The sequence below is a fragment of the Sceloporus undulatus genome, chromosome 3 (genome assembly GCF_019175285.1).
Source record: "Sceloporus undulatus isolate JIND9_A2432 ecotype Alabama chromosome 3, SceUnd_v1.1, whole genome shotgun sequence".
NCBI classification, from domain to species: Eukaryota; Metazoa; Chordata; class Lepidosauria; order Squamata; family Phrynosomatidae; genus Sceloporus; species Sceloporus undulatus.
The window spans coordinates 144827041-144847205 of NC_056524.1; the positions used below are offsets into that span (position 1 = coordinate 144827041).

General features: G+C 40.4%; 1 protein-coding gene across 1 annotated transcript in view; it reads right to left on the bottom strand.

Moving 5' to 3' along the window:
* Positions 1-4869: 4869 nt before the first annotated feature.
* The window catches only part of RBP3 (retinol binding protein 3), a 37919-nt gene continuing 22623 nt past the window's right edge, over positions 4870-20165 (bottom strand). Inside the window, exons 2-4 of the mRNA XM_042461156.1 lie at positions 18599-18789; positions 6686-6828; positions 4870-5770 (exon numbers count right to left, since the gene is read on the bottom strand). Of these exons, the coding sequence (XP_042317090.1) occupies positions 5436-5770; positions 6686-6828; positions 18599-18789 (669 nt within the window). The 3' untranslated portion in view covers positions 4870-5435. The remainder of the gene's footprint in view (positions 5771-6685; positions 6829-18598; positions 18790-20165) is intronic.

A 20165-nucleotide genomic window follows, 5' to 3' on the forward strand; every position in this document is an offset into this window, starting at 1 on the left:
TATTATTATTATTATTATTATTATTATTATTATTATTATTATTATTATTATGAAAACTGAAGATATACAAGAAGACTAACATGAGTAATTTCCACATTCATTCTGTTACAAGTGCAATTTCTTTGGTTGCCAGTTCATTTGCACCAAAAATTAATAGTGTTGATAATAACTTATAAAGTCCTGCTTGATTTGGATTGGGTTAGAGTGTAAGTCTGCACTCTCCTGCACCAGCGTGACTGGCCTTCTTTCTGTCCTGCCAACATGTGGAGCACTGTTTGACAGTGGAACAAACTGCCTTGGAGTGTAGTGGAGTCTCCTTCCTCAGAGGTCTTTAAACAGAGGCTGGATGGCCATCTGTTGGGGATGTTTTGATTTAGATTTCCTGCATGGCTGGGGGTTGGACTGGATGGCCCTTGTGGTCTCTTCCAACTCTATGATTCTATGATTTTTCAGGAATTCAAAAAATGGGCCTCCTTGATGGTTGCTTGCAAACTCTGAACTAGACCTTTCTATTAACCCTGCAGCCAAAGACACTTAGGAAATTATCGCACTACCCTTTTCTCCTGTGCAGGATGTAAACTTCAATAGGTGTATTTTATCACACACCTCCATGTCCAGGAAGGAGGCATCCTGTACCCAATCTGAGCAACCCTGTACTTGATCCAGACTTCTCCCGCACTTTGCAAAGAACTGGATTTTCCCATTCATTGCAAGGGGCAGAAGATGCCCAGATTAACTGAATCAGGTACAGTGGTGCCTCGGGTTACGAAATTAATTCGTTCCGCCGCGGCGTTCGTAACCCGATTTTTTTCGTAACCCGAAAAAGCCATAGGCGCTAGCGCTGGAAAGCCGCGTTTCGTGCGAAAAAGCGCCGAAAAGCACCAAAAAAAATTTTCGTAAGCCGAAAAAAAAAAACGTAACCCGGAACAGTTTTTTCCTATGGGATTTTTTCGTATCCCGGAAATTTCGTAAGGCGGTGCTTTCGTATCCCGGGGTACCACTGTATAGTGTGCTTCCTGCTGGGGCATGGAAGTGTGTGATAAAATACACCTATTAAAGTTTGCATCCTTAAAGTAAATGAAGCACATAGATACTTAAATTACAACTAAAGATGTCTGGAAAATTACAAATATTGAGAAGCTATTTTTTAGTTATATAAGAAAGAATGTTTGATATAAATGGAGAATTATGCTGCTGATGATATGGGTCATCTGGATAAGTTATATTGTTGTATGTTTTTTGATGTATGTTTTTGTTGTATGTTTTGTTGTGTGTTATTGTTGCATTTGTTGTATGTTTTTAAAGGAACTTGTAATAAAATGTTTTTTAAAAGTTTATATCCCATGTTTACATCCTACCTCTAGTTTACATCCTGCCTCTAACGCAGGAAGAAAGGGTGGTGTGATAACCTCCTCAGAAACATAGAGTTGGAAGAGACCTCAAGGTCCATCCAGTCCAAACTCCTGCCATGCAGGAACACATAAAGCCCTCCTGGCAGATGGCCATCCAGACTCTGTTTAAAGGCCTCCAAAGAAGGAGACTCCACCACACTCCAAGGGAGTGTGTTCCACTGTTGAACAGTCCTTACTGTCAGGAAGTTCCTCCTAATGTTAAGGTGGAATCTCTTTTCCTGTAGTTTACATCCATTGCTCCATGTCTGTTTTTCAGACAATACTTTAGCTTTATAAAGTAATTTGTTAATGATATCATAAATAAGTTGCAGCTGGGGTAATTGATGGTTGTTTGAGCAAGTTTTTTTTAAATTTTTTATTAAGGTTTTTTCTTAAAAAAAAAACACATAAGACAAAACATAAACACACATCCATACCAAATATTCCACATCAATTCAAAAAACAATCAAAATTAAGGATAAAAGCATCTGACACTCTTGGACCAAGTGCATTTCCTAAAATAAGGTTAGAAAAGTAAAAGACTTCCTAGATGGAGTTAATACTTCTTTAACTTACACTTCATGGGTTTCTTATTTGTTAGTATTATTCCGCAAAAAGACACACACAAAAAAGGATCAAATATTAATAAACTTTCCACAGCCTATAAATATTTTTTTTCTGTATCAATTCTTTTACAAAGACAGAGAGTAGCTATAACAACTATATCTCTTTTTAAATTGTTGATACATTATAGTATATTTTCTCCTGGAGAGAAAAACATGCACTTTCTTTCTCTATAATCTTTAACACATTTCCAGTCCTTTTCTATTGATTCTATTTTTTTCAACACAGTTTATTTTCATACGGGCTGAGCAAGGTTGTGTTTTTTTTTATTTTGCTGATAAAGTTTTACTTGTTGAATTTTTATGTTTTTAATTATTTTCAATTTACATTGCATTTTGTTGCTTTTAACCTCCTTGACTGTCGTATAGACAGAATACAAATTAAGCAAATAAAATTAATCCTGGAAGCTTCTTCTGAGACAGATATCCTTGTTAGCACTGTGTGTGTTTATGTGCCCTCAAGTTACCTCTTGATTTATAGCAAGCCCATGAATTTTATAGGTTTTTCTTAAGCAAGAGGTGGTTTCACCAGTCTGAAATACAGCCTATAGCATGAAAATATTTATTTGAATTAATGACCTTGTTGGATATTTTTTGCATTTTCTTTGCAGTTTGATGCTGGAAAAAGATATAAAGGGGAGGGTTAACTTTTCTCTGTTGCTAACCTGTTGCACAGTTCTAATTTCTGCTGAAGAGGGTGATGCTTTCAGTGTTTGCTTCAGGCACTGTATACCCTTTCAGATTCCATCTTCCATTTGCTTCTGCACCCTGACCTAGGTATCCCATATTAATCCAATTATTTCATTGTTCGCTGGAGGAATAAGTCTGATAGAATTTGTTTGAGGGCTCAATTCTGCCTTTGGCTCCAGTGGTGCTGAACCGCATTGACAAAAAGGTTGGAATAGTTCTCTGCTTTGTAGCATCTGTGGCATTACTCACTATCATTAAAGCTTATGCTAGACCAGTAACATGTGCCAGTTACTGGCAATGAAAGAACCCAAAAGAGGCCTAATACTACACCCAGTTCCAAATCAAGTTGATTCCTTTAGGCAAATCTTTCACTATGTTCATTTTCATCCTCACCTCACATCCTCAAGACCTCTATTACAGTTTGGGGCTTAAACACATAGGCCTATTCTGTGGATAGTTGCAAAAAAGAAACCCAAATGTAACCTGAATTTCAGTAATTGACTCATATGCTGCTGAAGGATTTCTCTTTCATTGTTCCCCAAGAGGAATTGGCTTCCTCTTAGGAGCTGATTGTACACCTATCTGAGATCTTCTGATTTAAGGTGAATTAGAAGTATTTAATAAATTGTTGTTGTTGTTGCTCTTGCCTTCCTTTAAACCATTTCCGACTTGCGTTAATCCTAAAATAAACCTATGATGGGGTTTTCAGGAGGAGGCAAGTTTTGTTCAGAAGAGATTTGCCACTGCCTTCCCCTAAGGCTGAGAGGATATGACTTGCCCAAGATCACTCAGTGGGTTTCATGGCCAAACGGGACTCTCAGTTTAATAAATACAAAGAAATAATTGTACATTTTTTAAAAAGTGTGGGCTAGAATCCTGTTTATCCATTAATTACACCAACCTAGGCAGTGATGGCAAGAGGAAAAATGCTATGTGTGCAGCAGCCATAAAAATCTTGGAAAATTAGCTGATATATTTATCTGCCTTCCCTTGCTATTACTGGTCAACCCTAGGAAAAGTACAATCACCAGTATAGTGCACCAACTGAATTCCAGCCTGTTTATTAAATTATGTTTCTTATTTCAACATGATATTTACTTTTGCTGTTTTCCAGTCTTTTGTCTTTTTATTTCTATGCCTTGTTGTTGCTGTTGTTGTTGTATTGTTATTATTATTATATTTTATTTATAAAGCACGGTAAAATCTTGAATTAAATTTGATAGAGGTAGTAAAATTCAAATTCCAAATCATGGCTTTACTCCTATGGTTTATTTTTCTGTATTCAGTAAAGCCAGCCTCGGGTTACATAGGTCTTTAAATATTGTATTGCAGTCTCTGAAGGAATGTCATGTAGAAGATTAAGTGAGCTTGTTTACTACTGCTCTAGAGACTAAAACACAAACCATTGTACTGTATCCAAATTATGAGAAAAGAGATTCCACCTAAACATCAGAAAGAACTTATTGATGGTAAGAATCTGATGGGAAGAATTCAGTTGTGGAAGGGAGTGCCTGAAAGGGTGATAGACTCTCCTTTAAAGATCTTTAAACAGATATTGGAGATCTATCTCTCAGAACTGTTTTAGTTGGTGTATTACAGCATGGCAGGATGTTGGACTGGACGGCCCTTGTGTTTCATTATAACTAGCGGTATCACTAGAGGTGTGTGAGAGGTGCAGCTCACACTGATGATAGAAGAGGAGTGACACCAAGTGGACCCTCCTGCTGTACACCTCCCAGCTTCATGGTGGTGAAAAAGTGGCCCAAGTGCACCTCTCTCAGCTTTGCTGCAGCAGTGGAGGCCTCCTCATGAGGACATCTCCACTGCCACAGTGAAGAAGAGGGTCTAGTGTGCCTCTCCTGGCTTTGCCACAGCATGCCATGCTGCCATGGTGGAGAGAGCCAAGGGCACCCCTCCCAGCTTTGCGGACCTGAGCACCCCCTTTTGGCCATTGCCCCCCAGCAGCCCACCCACCAGGTGACAATAGGGGTGGAGGGCCATTGATACCAACTATGATCCTCTGATTTTATATAATACTGGAAATGGACAGCTTGACGTTCCTTCTCTGCATAATACTATATTAATTTATAGGTTGGAATATTTACAAAGATGTCTATAGATGTTCTGAGTCACATATATGGTACAATAAACTTCCCAAGTTTCTTAGACAAGACTGTTTATTACCACAAGTGTGTGCATGTGTGGATGGGGTGGTAGACTTGACTCTGACAAATTTCCAACTAGTTTGTACAGAACTTAATGGGCTGCAAATAGACACTATTTTAGTTACATACATAGGGATCATTCATCATACATGAATCAGGAAAGAATAAAGGGCACAAGCTAGCAAAACAAGATATATGTTGCTATATGCTACGTGTAAAAGTAAATATATACATAGAAAATTATATAAACAACCTGAAGCCTTCACTCTAACTGCCTGCATGAAATTAAACAGAGCTATCTCTAATTATACATCCTAGCTATGCATATGTGTAGGCAGTCAGACTCTGGGACTGTGAAGGAGAAAATGAAATCTGAGGAGTGGATCCTGAACTTTTTTCTTCTCTTTGTTTTCTACCTTTAGAGTTCTGCATCAAATTTGTTGGTGCTATAGAGGTCTCAGATTTTCAGAAACAAAACTCCTAATGAAACAAATGGATACTTATCTGACATCTTTTTTTCTTAATTATTTCTTGCTCAGTACTTCAATTGAGATTTTTTTCCTTTCTTACCCTAAACTACTGTGACCATGGAGATGCATCAGGAGCATTTCTTTCGCTTTGATGAGCGCCATCTCAGTGGGAGCTGCCATGTGTGGACTCACACCCACACCCTCCCAACTGTCATCAACAGAAAATACAGATCTAGATGTTGGGATAGTGATATAGAGGTTAGTGTCATCCACATGATATGTCTGAGGTGGGTAACAACCCCCACTGGTCTTCTGTCCAATTATGAAGGCTCTACCCAGTTTCTTCATGATATATACAAATTGCTCAGCAGCACCAGCAGTCACAGGGCTGGTGAGAATGATTAAGCCTTTATTGAAGCCATATCGTGTACCTTCAAGAGAAAAAAATAAAATGCAGCAAGTGAGATTTGTTTCATCCTGGAGTCAGTTTACATTCAGAGAGTAAGACTGAGATTTAGTCATACATGTGAGTAGATCTGCTGAATTCATCCCAGGGTGACACATAATACAACCAATTTAAAACATCTCCAGATTAAAACCATAAATAATTTTAACCAGATAGAAACATATTAAGAATAGTAACAGTTAAAACCACTTTAAAAACTATAACAATTTAAAACCATGTATATGTATACTTGAAATACACTGGTGCCCAAAATTTTTAATGAAAAGACAGAACTCAACATTTGTGCTAGTTGGACCTACAAAGGGATGGCATTCAACAATCAAGGTGCTCTCCTATATGTCCTCCCACTTCATACTGCCCCTGCTTTTGCAACACACTGATGAAGTATACAGTGCACCCGTGTTATACGCGGGTGTGCTATATGCGGACTTGAGCATATGTGCTCAAGCCGCGGAGAGCATGCGTGTTGGCGCATCCCATTCAAATGAATGGGTGTGCACCCATGGCGCCACATGCACAAGCCTCATTCACATGAACGGGGCTCAAGCATACATGGAATTAGCCTTATGCGGGGGGGTCCGGAAAGGATACCCACATAAGGCAAGGGTCCACTGTATACAGGAAGAGGGGCTCCTTCAAGTATTGAGGGCTCAATCCATTTAGTACTTTAAATGATATCATGAGCACATTGAATTCAAACTGAAAGTGAACTGGCAAATTCGTAACTCAGGTTGGATAAGATCATGTGCTTGAACATTGTGGTTATCATATGATTCTTGGTATAGTTGGCATTCTCTCTACCAAATGATGGGCTAATGCGTTATTGTAGCTATAGAAAAATATACTTATGGCCATAACCACACAATATAATTATTATTACCTGTAAGCTCTGAATGGGTCCAAATGTCACTGGTGGTATCATTTGGTCGGTTGTATACTTTGTCCAGAAGAACATGATGTCCTTCATCAAAGAAGTAGGAGCATAGAGCTGCTACAGAGGATGTAGGGCCTCCTATATTGTATCTATTCATAAGAAGGAGGGAATACACAGATCACATTATATTCAAACCAGGGGAAAGTCAAACATATTTTCTAAAATGTCCTGAGGATGCATTGGTCAACTGATTAGTTAGTAGGTTCATGTCCGGGAATGCTGCCAGCAGACACTTGACAGTAGCTGATAACAGAGCCTTAGCACAGTGGAAGTGAAAGTAAAGCAGACCTTGCAAGGAATCAGTCTGAGAGCAGTCCGAGTGTCAGAGTTAGCACCCAGAATCCCAGACAATCAACCAGTCAGCTTGATTGATATAATCAACAGCACTTTATTGATAGATCCAGAATCAGACATGTGCCTTACTCAGCTTCTTAGCTGAGACTAACCACACCCTCCCCAAGACAAAGTAACAGAATTCCCAAAAGCCAAAACCCCTCCCAAGCAGAAACCCGCCAAGCGAAGCCCCTCCTGATTCCCACAGAAGTGAAAGCACATTCCCAAGCTCTGAGCGCTCGGAGAGCCAGGCCTTCAAGGCCACTAGATAAGACACCTGGCCCTGCTATGCACTACTATCACTATCTACACTTCTACTGCAGCCAAAGCCCCATCATCCCCAACTACTATACTACACTACAAACACTATCTGGTAGAATACTAACAGGATTCTAACACCGAGAAAACAAGCCGAGTTCAGAATTCCAGAAGTCCAAACGTTCCGAGAGTCAAGCTGAAGTCAGGATACCGAGCAACAACGTTGGTCAAACAGTCCAAGGTCAAAACAGCCAAGAGATAACAAAGTCCGGTCCAAGGTCAAGGTAACAAAGAATCCAGATACTAAGAGCTAGTGCTAGCAGCAATCACGCCGAGAGATCATGCAATAAACTCTAGCAACCAGCATTAGTCTCTCTCCCACTTAAGTAAGGGAAACTCTCCCTCGTGCCACCTGAGGCTGGTTGGCTAATTGCCTCTCGGCAATTCTCTGTGATCTGCGCCTGCAAGCACTCTCAGCTCTTCTCTCTTTGAAAGAAGGCACCTGCATGCAAGCTTCGTCCCCAGAGTCCCCACTAGGCAGTGGTACCATAGAAGGTCTCTCTTCGGCACTAGGACCTGGTTGAACCTCCTCCTCTGGGGTTGGAGGATCACAGCTGGGACCTGGCAGGGCAGGAACAGCACCTGGTGTTGCCTCAATCAGCCCTTGCTCTGGAGGAGGCTCATCCTCCTCCTCATCCTCCGAGAGCTGATCTTGGCTGGCCATGACAGTTCAGTGAAAAAGACAAAGCTTAGTGAGAGAGGTGCCTTGGAAACATAGACGGGAAATACAGACTTTGAGAACCAGAATTGGTAGAGCGATTGGGAGTAAGAATAATGAATCTGATACAACTTTCTACAGGCTCACAGATTCTTTTATTCTATTAGTGTATGTGGAAAAGTGTATTCTCTGCCCTACAGTATACAGCTACAGCATTCCTGAAACCTCTGTTAAAGATCTCCAAAGAAGAAGCATTCACCATCTCCTGAGGCAATCTATTCCTATGATGAATATTTATTTCAATAAAGAAGTTCTTAATGTTTTGTTGGAATCCCTTTTCTTCTAATTTGAATCTATTGGTTCATGCTCTAATCTCTGGAAAAGCAGAAAACAAGCTCACTCCACCCACTACAGGACATCCCTTCAGCTATTTAAAGACAGGTATCATGTCATATCTCAGGTTTTTTCTTCTCCAGTTAAACATACCCAACTCCCTAACTGATTCACTGTAAGATTTGATTTCCAGAACTTTTAACATCTTGATTGCCTTTCTATGAAAATGTTCCAACAGCTGTTTTGCACACTCACCCACTTTCACACAATACAGTGAAATGGCAGGAGCATGGCAGTGTCCTGAAGATTATCAGTACCCTCACAGTAACAGCTTTACAGTTGTGAACCTATAGCACTGGGATGGGGAATGTCTAGCCTTACAGATGTTTAACAATAACTCTCATCACATCTAGCCTGTCTAGCCAATGGTAAGGGATGGTTTCCAGAGCCTTCTGGAAACATGGGCATTGAGGAGGAGGAGGAAATGACCAATATACCTACCTACAGCCAGAGGAGATCTGAAAAGGTGTGCCTCTTGTGGTCTCAGAGGCTTTATATGAAACGCTGAGCAATTAAATAACATCTGCACTCATGAGAGCCGATGATAAAAACCTGGGAAGGACACCAGAGCCTTTGTCAGAGGTGAACTGATTTCCCTGGTGAAAGCACCTTGTTCCTGGACTGTCTTCTTGATTTCTTGGCTTGGATCTTTGAATTTCAGATTGACCCTTCTGTTTTCCTGGAACCCTTGACCTTCTTGGACTGCTCAACTACGCTGTTTGTTTGATCCTTTCGGCTTGCACCCAGACTGACTATGGAACTTGCTTTTGCAGTTTTGCCTTTTGCTTTGTAAATCTACCATCCAAGACTTGCCTTAAATCCACAAACTCTGTGCGGTGTTCGTTTGTTTGTTTTGCAAATACATAGAATCATAGAATAATAGAGTTGGAAGAGACCGCAAGGGCCATCCAGTCCAACCCCTGCCACGCAGGAAATCCAAACCAAAGCATCCCCGACAGATGGCCATCCAGTCTCTGCTTAAAGACCTCCAAGGAGGGAGATTCCACTACAATCCAAGGGAGTGTGTTCCACTGTTGGACAACCCTTACTGTCAGGAGGTTCTTCCCAATGTTCAGGTGGAATCTCTTCCTGTAGCTTGCATCCATTGTTCTGCATCCTAGTCTCTACAGCAGAAGAAAACAAGCTAGCTCCCTCCTCAATATGACATCCCTTCAAATAAACAGGGCTATCATATCACCTCTTAACCCCCTCTTCTCCAGGCTAAACATCCCTAGCTCCCTAAGCTGTTCCTCAGAGGGCATGGTTTCCAGAAGCTTCACCATTTTAATCACCCCATCCTTTTTGAGTTGTGTTGTTCAGAACTGGACACAGTATTCTAGATGGGGCCTGACCAAAGCAGAATACAGTGGCACTATTACTTCCCTTGATCTAGACCAGGGGTAGGCAACCTGCGGCCCTGCAAGGCCTTGGGACCGGCCCCAGCCCGGTCCTGCCGCCGATTGCCACTGGGGCCTTTGGGGGGCAATTGTCTATAGAAGCCTCAGAAACATGCATTTATATTAACATTTTTTGAAAAAATCAACAAATTTTTTCACGTGTCCTCATTTTTTTAAAAAAAAGTGTCTTCCATTTGAAAATTTTGTCCTGGTTTATTTATATATTTAAATTTTTTTTAAAAAAAATTATTTAATTATTTATTTCTTGGCTTTGGCCCCCCAGTTGTCTGAGGGACAGCAACCCGGACCCTGGCTCAAAAAGATTGCCTACCCCTGATCTAGACACTATACTTCTATTGATACTTTAGCCAAATGTCCTTCATCCTATATCTGTGCATTTCATGTTTCCACCCTAAGTGTAGTACCCTACATTTCTGTTTAAATATTTGAAGGGTTGTCATATTGAGGAGGGAGCAAGTTTGTGGTCTCTTTGTGGTTGGACCTTGTGGTCTCTTCCACCTTTGTGATTCTATTATTCAATGAAATCATAAAATGAAAGAGATTAGAATGGAGAGAAAATAGGAGTTAAAATAAGAACTGAAAGATGTTAAGCAAACAGTGAAACCTGTAACAACACACCTGGAACAACTTAAGTCAAAAATTGGTAATGGGGGGGGGAGTGGAATGGAAAGCTGGAAGAAAACCTGAAAATGACAATGGAGAAAGTAGAAGGACTAGATGAAAGAACAACATGGAAGAAAAAGATGACAGAAAGAAGTCTAAAGACTAGAGGCCTACAAGAAAAAAAGGAGAAAATTTATATGAATACCTAAAACCAATTATACAAGGTTTTGTAGGAAGATTCAGATAAATTTTTAATTTTGAAATTGATGAAATGTACAGAATCAAATTGTGGATGGCCAGACAAAAGAACCTTCCTAGAGATATTGTGGGTTATTTTGTATGAACCCAAAGGGAAATTTTAATCATACAACAACATTTGCTACAAAATTGATTGTTAATGATACAGAATTATATAGATATAGATCCTTAAGATCCTGAAAAGAATATTGAAAAAGAAAAGAAAAGAATACAAATTCCTGACAGCATAACTAAGACAATATGGAATAATTTATTGATGAGAAAATTCAGAAGGAATACATTTCGATTTAGACAAAAAAATAATTAAAATAAATTCAATACAAATGCCTAAAAAATGGTCCTTAGGGAGGTAACCAACTTTAACCCATAGGACATAGTTTCTGAGAGAGACCTGAGAGACCAGTATGAGATCTAGTTGATAAGTGCAAGAGGAGAAAAAAATATGCTCAGTCATCATATCCAGCAAATAACATAGCAATCGCAATAGTAAGTACATTTCTATACCACATATCAATGTACTAAGTGGTTCCCAAGTGTAAGCTAATTGCCCTCAACAGGCTGGGTACTCATTTTAGTGACCTATAAGGATGCCTGGCTTGTGGTTTGTGTATATGCATTTAACCACTGTGCCATCAGAGTTCCACATCATCTCAGCATTCCACATGCATCTTGTTGCAAAAAAGGTCATGCTACAGATTGCAGTTCATAAGATCAGCCAAAGGCTCTGGAGCTCCCTGAAGGCTCTCACTTAGTGAGGCCATGAGAGATGATATATTTGCTATCAATATCACCAATGTAGACTAGCTCCCATATGCAAAAGATATTTCGTAGCCTTTCAAACTCCCTCTATCCCATTGATGTTATTTAAAATGAAAGACTTTCTTGCCTGTCTACAAATAATACAGTTAGGGTCTTTCATGATCTGGTGATATAGCCTCTTATTTCATGCAATAACGTGGGCCTTAACTTCACCACCTTTACAAAATTTTAGTCCTGCACTTTCCCCAGCTGATAGCATCTATCACTTAACATCTTTGGTAGGGGGAAAAGAAAGTAGCCATATTAACCATGTGAGATCCATATCAATGGGAAAAGAGGATCTTGCTGAAATGAAAGGATGCCTGAGAAATGTTTCCCAACAGTTAAATCTGGTGCAAACAGACATAAACAACAAGCTAAAAACTTTGAAAATTCTGGGTCAGTTTGCTGAGATCATTGCCAGATCACTATGTGATTTGTGCCAAACTTCAGGGGCTGTTAACTGCAGAAAGATCCTATATCTCTATCTACAGTTTATAACAGTGGAATGGATGGCAAGCATGAAAATCAACATGAGAATGAGATTTAAAAAGGTCTCTTCTGATAGACTTGGAGTCAAAGTGCAAGTTGGAATTATCTTCTTGCTCTGATGCCATCAATGACGAGCAACTGACCAACATGGCACTACTGATGGCGGATCTTAATCAATCTCTTTTGGTTCAGTTGACACCCCCTGTGACCCTACTGGAGTCCTCACCAGCTCATACATTTTCTAAGTATGAAAAGGAAGGTCACACACTATTCGTATATAATCAGTTAGGAAATTTGCCAATACAATGAGAGCAATTTAGCCATTTAGACCCAATAGAACATTAATTGAATGCACAAAACACAAGAACAGGAGATAAAGTGGCAAACACCCCTTCTTCTTTTACTATATGACATGAATCATCCCAGCATGACTCTCAGCTTGCCATACTTTGCTGAAATATTGCTGGATGGAGAGAAAAAACTTTTATAAACTTTATAACTAAGGTGAACATTCTTTTTCAGGAGACTTGGCTCACTGAGAATCTATGGTTAAAGGACTTTATTTCACGTTCAGTAAATGCTATACCCAGTAAGAAGTGTAGAGCACATGGTGGTCTAGCAATTGTAATAACCACGAATTTACAGACTAAAATTGTGAATTTACCCTCTTTATCACCACTGGCAATGGCAGTTTTAGTAAACTTTATGGGGATTTCCCTACTGGGGTTGGATTGGATGGCCCTTGAGGTCTCTTCCAACTCTTTTATTCTATGATTCTATGAACAAAATCAGAAGTATAGCAGGACTGGGTAAGATTAGAGGAATACATAGACCAGCTGATATTGCAGTAGCCTAAAGCAGACTTCCTGATGGGAGGTGATTTCAACACTGTTGGGACCAAATGACAAGGTTCTGTTCTCTCATATGTACAAATCATCTTCCCCCATTGCTGTACCTTATCTCATGTTTTCCAGGTGTTTTACAGACAAGGAGATTGATTATGCAGGAACCTTGTGTGGGGTAATTTAAGTTTTCTAAGGCTTCAGCCATTCCTAAGGAAACAAAAATGTTTATATATCAAAAATACCCAAGCCAAACCTGTTGGGGTCTAGCTTCAAAACAGCAGAGATATGCTCTTGTTTAACTATGAACCTGTACATACAGGCCTTTTAGACACCCTTGTCATGTGCTAGGGCGGAGCGCCCACACCCCACAACCTTTGCACGTGCTGAGGGCGTAACAATGGTGGTACCCTGCACTTGTTACACCATGGCTTCAAAAGAACCCGCTGAGGCTGAGGGTTCCCTCTGGCGGAAATCAGGCGTTGGCAGGCCGCCCTTTTTGGGCAGTCTGTTCCGCGCCTACGCTTTCCTAAAAACTGAGACTGACTCCAAATAACAAACATATAGTTTTTAGTTTAAAAGAAAAGTTTACTAAAGGCTTTAATCTTTATTTACCATATTTTCCGGCGTACAAGACGACTTCTTAGCCCAGGAAAATCTTCCCCAAAGTCGGGGGTCATCTTGTGCGCCGGAAAAAATAAGCCAAGCCTGCCGGTGGGTCCTAAAGAGAGCCCTTAGCGGCAAACCTTCTCCTGAAGGCAAAGGAGCCGCATGGTGTGTCCTCCTCCATTCCTTCCCTTCCTCCCCTTTCTTCTTTCATCTCCTTCTTTCTTTCCTTCATCCTTTCCTTTCCTTCCTTCCTACCTTTCCTTTCCTCCCTTCTTCCTTCCCTTCCCTTCCTAGGTTTCTCTCTCTTTCTCCACCACTTCCTTCCTTCCCTCCCTTTCTTTTTCCCCTCCTTCCTTGTCTCCCTCCCTCCCTCCTTCCTTCCTTCCCTTTTTCCTCCTTTTCTTCTCTTCCTTCCTTCCTTGCTCCCTCCCCTCCCTCCCCCTCCTGTCCTCCTTTTCCCGGGCGGTGGCATTCCTCTCTGGGGAGGGGTGGCAGGAGGTCTTTCTACCTTCCGTCCTGAGGCTTGGTCCTTCCCAAGAGAAGGAGCAGAGGGTTTCCCGACCTCTGCCTCTGCCTCTCCTTCTCCTCTTCCCTTCCTTTGCGTAGGATGGAGCTTTGTTGGGGGAAAGAGAAAGCCACTTGAACTGCCACAGCTCCATCCATACAGAATCCCTGGGATTTGTAGTTTGGAGCAGCCCCCCCCCCCCGCATTCTTTGGGCAGAGAAGGCAAAAGACCTTATAAAACTACAAATCCTAGGATTCCAATAGGATGGAGCAGCGGCTCTTAAAGTGGCGTCAAACTGCATTAATTCTACATTGTAGATACACCAAGAGGAAGGGCAGGAGGAATTGTTAAGGCGGGTGAAATAATGTTGTGTATGCTGTTATTTCAAAAGTGGAACACACTCCTTCCTCAGAGTGAAGTGGAGTCTCCTTCTTTGGAGGTCTTTAAACAGAGGCTGGATGGCCATCTGTCGGGGATGCTTTGATTGTGATTTCCTGCATGGCAGAATGGGGCTGGACTGGATGGCCCTTGGGGTCTCTTCCAACTCTAGGGACATTATCAGAAGGCCAAACCAGCCGGTTGGGTCCTAAAGAGAGCTTGCGGTGGCAAGGCCTTCTCCGAAGCAGAGGACATGCCTCACGGCTCCCCTGCCTCGGGAGAAGGCAGCCAGCTAGCTGGGCCCTTCCTCTTTCTCCTCCTCTTCCCCTCTTCTTTTTCTTCTTCTCCTCCTCCCCTTCTTTTTCTTCCCCTCTTCCTCTTCTTCTTTCTCCTCCTCTTCTTCCCATCTTCTTTTTCTCCTCCTCCTCCTCTACTTTTTCTTCCCCTCTTACTCTTATTCTTTCTCCACCTCCTCCTCTTATCCAAAAGATTTAAAAAATGTCTGATGGAACTGATTGGGGAACAGCAATAATAATAATAATAATAATAATAATAATAATAACAACAATAATAAATATTTATTTATATCCTGCCTCTTCTGCTTTAAGGATCGAGGAGGGTAACAACAAAGTAAATACAATATACAACAATAAAAACAACAAGATCCACAAGACCCCGACCCAACCTCCCCACCCAACTATAAAATTAAACAGTAAAAGATGGTTAAAAAGTGCATAACAATACATCAAAATTAAAACACACACACACACACACAAAACCAAACCAAAAAAACAAAAAACAAAAAACAAAGGGGATTTCTGCCAAATAGGCATATAAGAGACAAGATAAGGATGATATTGGACACTAGAATTTTACGAGAAGCATAATGAGAAAAACGTGGTTTAATTTTCTTAGATTTTGAAAAGGCATTTGATGCGGTTAATTGGACTACCTTATTGGAGTTTTCGGGAAAAACTGACATAGGTAAAAAATTTCTAAATTGGATGTCTAAAATTTATAGTAATCAAAAAGCACAGATCCAAATCAATGGGGGCAATTCAAATTTTATACAAATTCAGAGAGGAACACACTGGGGTGTCCATTACCCCCCTTTTGTTTTTATTAATCATCAAGCTATTAATTGAAGGGATATGATTAGATACTGAAATTCAAGGGATCAAAATAAGAAGAACTAACATCAAGATTAGAGCATTCACTGATGATGTTGTCATAATAGCAGAGGACCCATTATTATATATTTGGTGAGGTAATGGGCTGCAAAATTAATAAGAAGAAATCAAATATTTTGACGAAAAATTTAAAAAAGGAGGAAGAGATAACGTTGGGAGGGAAAGGAGGTATAAATATTACAAACAAAGTCAAGTACTTAGGAATCCAAATTACAAAAAAGTCAATAGAATTATTTGAGGACAATTATAAGAAAATTTGGAAGGAAGTTAAAAAAAGACTTAATTTATTGGAATAAATTAAATTTATCACTTTTAGGCAGAATATCAACAATTAAAATGTCCTACCAAGACTGTTATTCTTTTTCCAAACAATCCCCATTATATCTACAGATAAGATATTTAAAGACTGGAATTTCATATGGAGGGGGAGAAAACCAAGGATCAAAATAAAAAGATTACAAGATTCAAGAGAGAGAGGAGGACTTGATTTGCTAGACTTAAAACTATATTTTGAGGTGTGTTCGTATTTGGTTTATGAGAAAACTAACCAAAATAATACCTTTATGAACCAAGGAATTAGGAAACCCCTATTCAGAGTATGGAATAAATACAAAAGACATGTCCTTCCAAAAATAAGTGGATGGGTTTCCCCCCATGAAGCCTTTCATAGGAAAGAAATAAGTGGGGAAATCAATTGGCTTAGATATGAAGATCTTTGGGAATTAATAGATGGCAAGGTTGTAATAAAAACAAGAGAGAAATTAAATGGTGAGGGGTGGAATATAAACTGGTTCACATACAGACAGATTTTTGAAAGATATAAAATGGATGCAAAAATATATGGATTTGATTTGGGGGGAAAACAACTCTGACCTAGGTAAAATTATGACTAAAAAAGAAAAGAAAAATTAATTGGTAAATTCTATGCAGTACTCTTGAGATTGTAAATGAAGGATGAGATTATTAAGGAGCAGATGATTAAATGGGCTAGATATTTTGGTCACCCCATACAATTAGTACATCGGGTAAAAGTATGGAAAGATGTTAGAAGATGGACGACTCCCAAAACACAAGAGAAATTTTTTATAAGATGTTTTATTTTTGGTATCTTTCCCCATACAAAATGGCAAAAATTTATAAAACTAGAAAAAAGACCTGTGGGAAGTGTAAAAATGAAAAGGGTACCTTTTTTCACTGCTGGTGGGTGTGTAATAGAGCCAAAAAAAAAATGGAATATGGTAAATGATATAATTAACAGAATATTGGGTTCAAAATTAACTCAAAGCTGGAGCTTTATTTATTAGGTTTAATGGGAAATGAGGTTTCCACCTGAACATTAGGAGGAACTTCCTGACAGTAAGGGCTGTTCGACAGTGGAATGCACTCCCTTGGAGGGTGATAGAGTCTCCTTCCTTGGAGGTCTTTAAACAGAGGCTGGATGGCCATCTGTCAGGGATGCTTTGATTTGGATTTCCTGCATGGCAGAGGGTTGGACTGGATGGCCCTAGTGGTCTCTTCCAACTCTACGATTCTATGATTCTATGATTCTATGAAATAGAGATGAAGAAAAATTGTTTTCTATATAATATCACTAGCACGGATCTGCTTTGACCAGAATTGGAAGAATAAACAAATTCCATCAAAGGAAGGCTGGCTATTGAAACTGTATGAGAGTATGGGTATGGACATTTTAACGCACACTCTAAGAAACTATTTTGATACCAAAGTCATGGACAAGTTGTGAAAAGTCATAAACTTCTTTGAATCGGAATGGGGAAAAGCTTCTGTAATTAATCTTAAAATGATGTAAATCCTAAGTCTTTCTTATACAGGGTCTCAGGACAAAGGGAATTTAAGGGATAAGTAGAACGAATTTAACAGGTTAGCTGAGTAAGATAGTAAATAAGATAGCCAAGTATTGACAACTCTTTGTGTGTAAAGTTGGTAGGTAGGAAGTCAGTATGTATGGTAGAGTCAGAGAAAGCAAGAATGGTCGAAGATGGAAGAGAAAGATAATGGAAGATGATATATTAGAGATAGTCATTGGATGTGTGAGAAGTACGGGAGTATAGATATGTGCTTTATATGTTTGGGTTATTGTCAATAATGTTTGTTGTTGTTTTTCTGAGGTGATTTGTAATATTTTGTCTTGTTTTTGTATTTTAAAAATAAAATTTATTAAGAGTCTCCTCCCTCCATAACTGCCATCCTCTGGCCTGAGAGGGAGTTGACCAGGAAGGCCCAGCTCCATCAGGGCCAGCCTGAAGAAAAAGGCTCCTCCCTCCATAACTGTCATCTTCCGACCTGCGAGGGAGTGAACAGGCAGGCCCAGCTCCATCAGGGCTAGCCTGAAGAAGAAGGGCCCTCCCTCCAGTCCATCTGCCTTGGTCCAGGCATCAGAGGGAGAGAATAACCACTGGACCTCATCCCCTTTCCCACCACCATTCCCTTTTCCTTTTGTGTTGTGTCTTTTAGATTGTAAGCCTGAGGGCAGGGAACAATCTAATTAAAAATAATAATTGTAAGCCACTCTGATAGCCATTAGGGCAGGAAGGCAGGGTATAAATACCATAAATAAATAAATAAATAAATAAATAAATATTATTTAAAAACTAAAGTTTTGGCCAAGTTACACTACAAAGACTGGTGTCTACTTCATTCTTTGCACCAACATTAGCTGAAATGAAAACATTATGTATTATTCAAGTTCGAAATCAAAGGAGCATAAGTACCAGAGAAGAAGAACTTTAAAAGTTCTCTTGTTCCAAAGCTGTTTTTTTTATTTAAAAAAATAGTCATAAAATATCTATTCCAGAGCAGGAAATACTGTGGTTTTAGAAGCCACCCTTAAAATGCAATATTATTACTTTTTCTATCATTTCTAATTTAAAAGGAATGCATCCAGCCTTAGGCTCAGTGTTACATACTTACATAGGTAATGCCATATCTAAATGTAGCCTTTAAAATAACCTCTAATTACATAAAATCCATTTTGAAAATACCATTGCTTGTACACTGTCCCTGATAAATTTCTTTAAATCCCATTTTTGGTCCAGTACTCACCTCATATCTATAATTAATGCATCTGTGTCAGCAATTTTCTTCCAAACATGTTCCACTAGTAATTCAGAGACTTGGGACAAAAGCTCACAGTATCCAAACATATCAAATCGCAGGTAGCCAATGTTGTTTTCAAACACATTGGTATGGAAAGAAAACTTAATGAGGTCTTCAAACATTTCTGGTGAAGGGATCTGAAACAGTTTGAAAAAACAACAATAAACTTCTAAAGGCCACATGGCATAGGAGAGAATAATATCTTGGGGAGTACAATCAAGAGTGTGTTTTGATTACTGATCTTATTGAAACAAAGCTGTCATGGTAACAATAGTGTTGTACCATTAACTAGGGTGGACTTGGATTTACATCCATTTATCTGTTAATCTTGTTGGGTGAACTTGGACCTTGGAACTTCCCCAACTAGCTTACAGGTTTGTTGGGGTAATGATTCAACATCTTTATCAATGACTTGGATAACAGAATTGGGGGCACACTTATCAAATTTGCAGATGACATCAAATTAGGAGGAACGAGCAGCCGCCCGCCTCACCAGGCAGGCTGCTTTGCCGCCGGGAGCCACACAGCAAGGTTCTCAGGCTCACCCCAGCATGCCTTGCTGGGACAAGCTGCGCTGTTATTGGACGGCTGGTATGGGGAGGAGAGGTCCTCCACGTCAGTGAGCTGCTCTGGGAGGCAGGAGGACCTCTCTATGGTGTGCCCTGGTCCTCCAGGGCAGCCCATTGGCTGGGCTGCCTTGGGGGAGGGGCCACCATGCCTGCTATGCATGCTGGGGCCTGGCCTATATAGGGCTATGTGCTCTGGCCCCAGAGCCATTTGCTGCTTGGCTCTAGCCACCTGCAGCTTGGCCATTTGGATCTCAGGTTTGCCTTTGAGTTAGAGCAGGGGTAGGTAATCTACGGCCCGCGGGCCGGATGCGGCCCGGCAAGGTCCTGCCGCTGATTGCTGCTGGAGCCTTTGGCCTCTCGCGTGAGGGCGTGGGGCCTTTGGCCTATCAGGAGGAGGCGGGCAAGGGGGGGCAAGCAGCGGGCAAGGGGGGCAATTGTCTATAGAAGCCTACGAAACATGCATTTATATTAACGTTTTTTTAAAAATCAGCAAATTTTTTCGCGTGTCCTCCACTTTTAAAAAAAGTGTCCTCCATTTGAAAATTTTGTACTATATTTGTCCCGGTTTATTTATTTATTTAATTTATACAAAAAATTATTTATTTATTTTATTTTTTGGCTTCGGCCCCCCAGTTGTCTGAGGGACAGCAACCCAGCCCCTGGCTCAAAAAGGATGCCTACCCCTGAGTTAGAGTTTGTTGTGGGGCCCAGACCTCTAGGCTTGACTCTTTTCCTGGCTTTAGCCTATGGAATTCTGGGAATAGGAGGTTGTGGTGGGGCCCAGACCTCTAGGCTTGACTCTTTTCCTGGCTTTAGGCTATGGAATTCTGGGAGTTGGAGGTTGTGGTGGGGCCCAGACCTCTAGGCTTGACTCTTTTCCTGGCTTTAGGCTATGGAACTCTGGGAGTTGGAGGTAGTGGTGAGGCCCAGACTTCTAGGTTTGA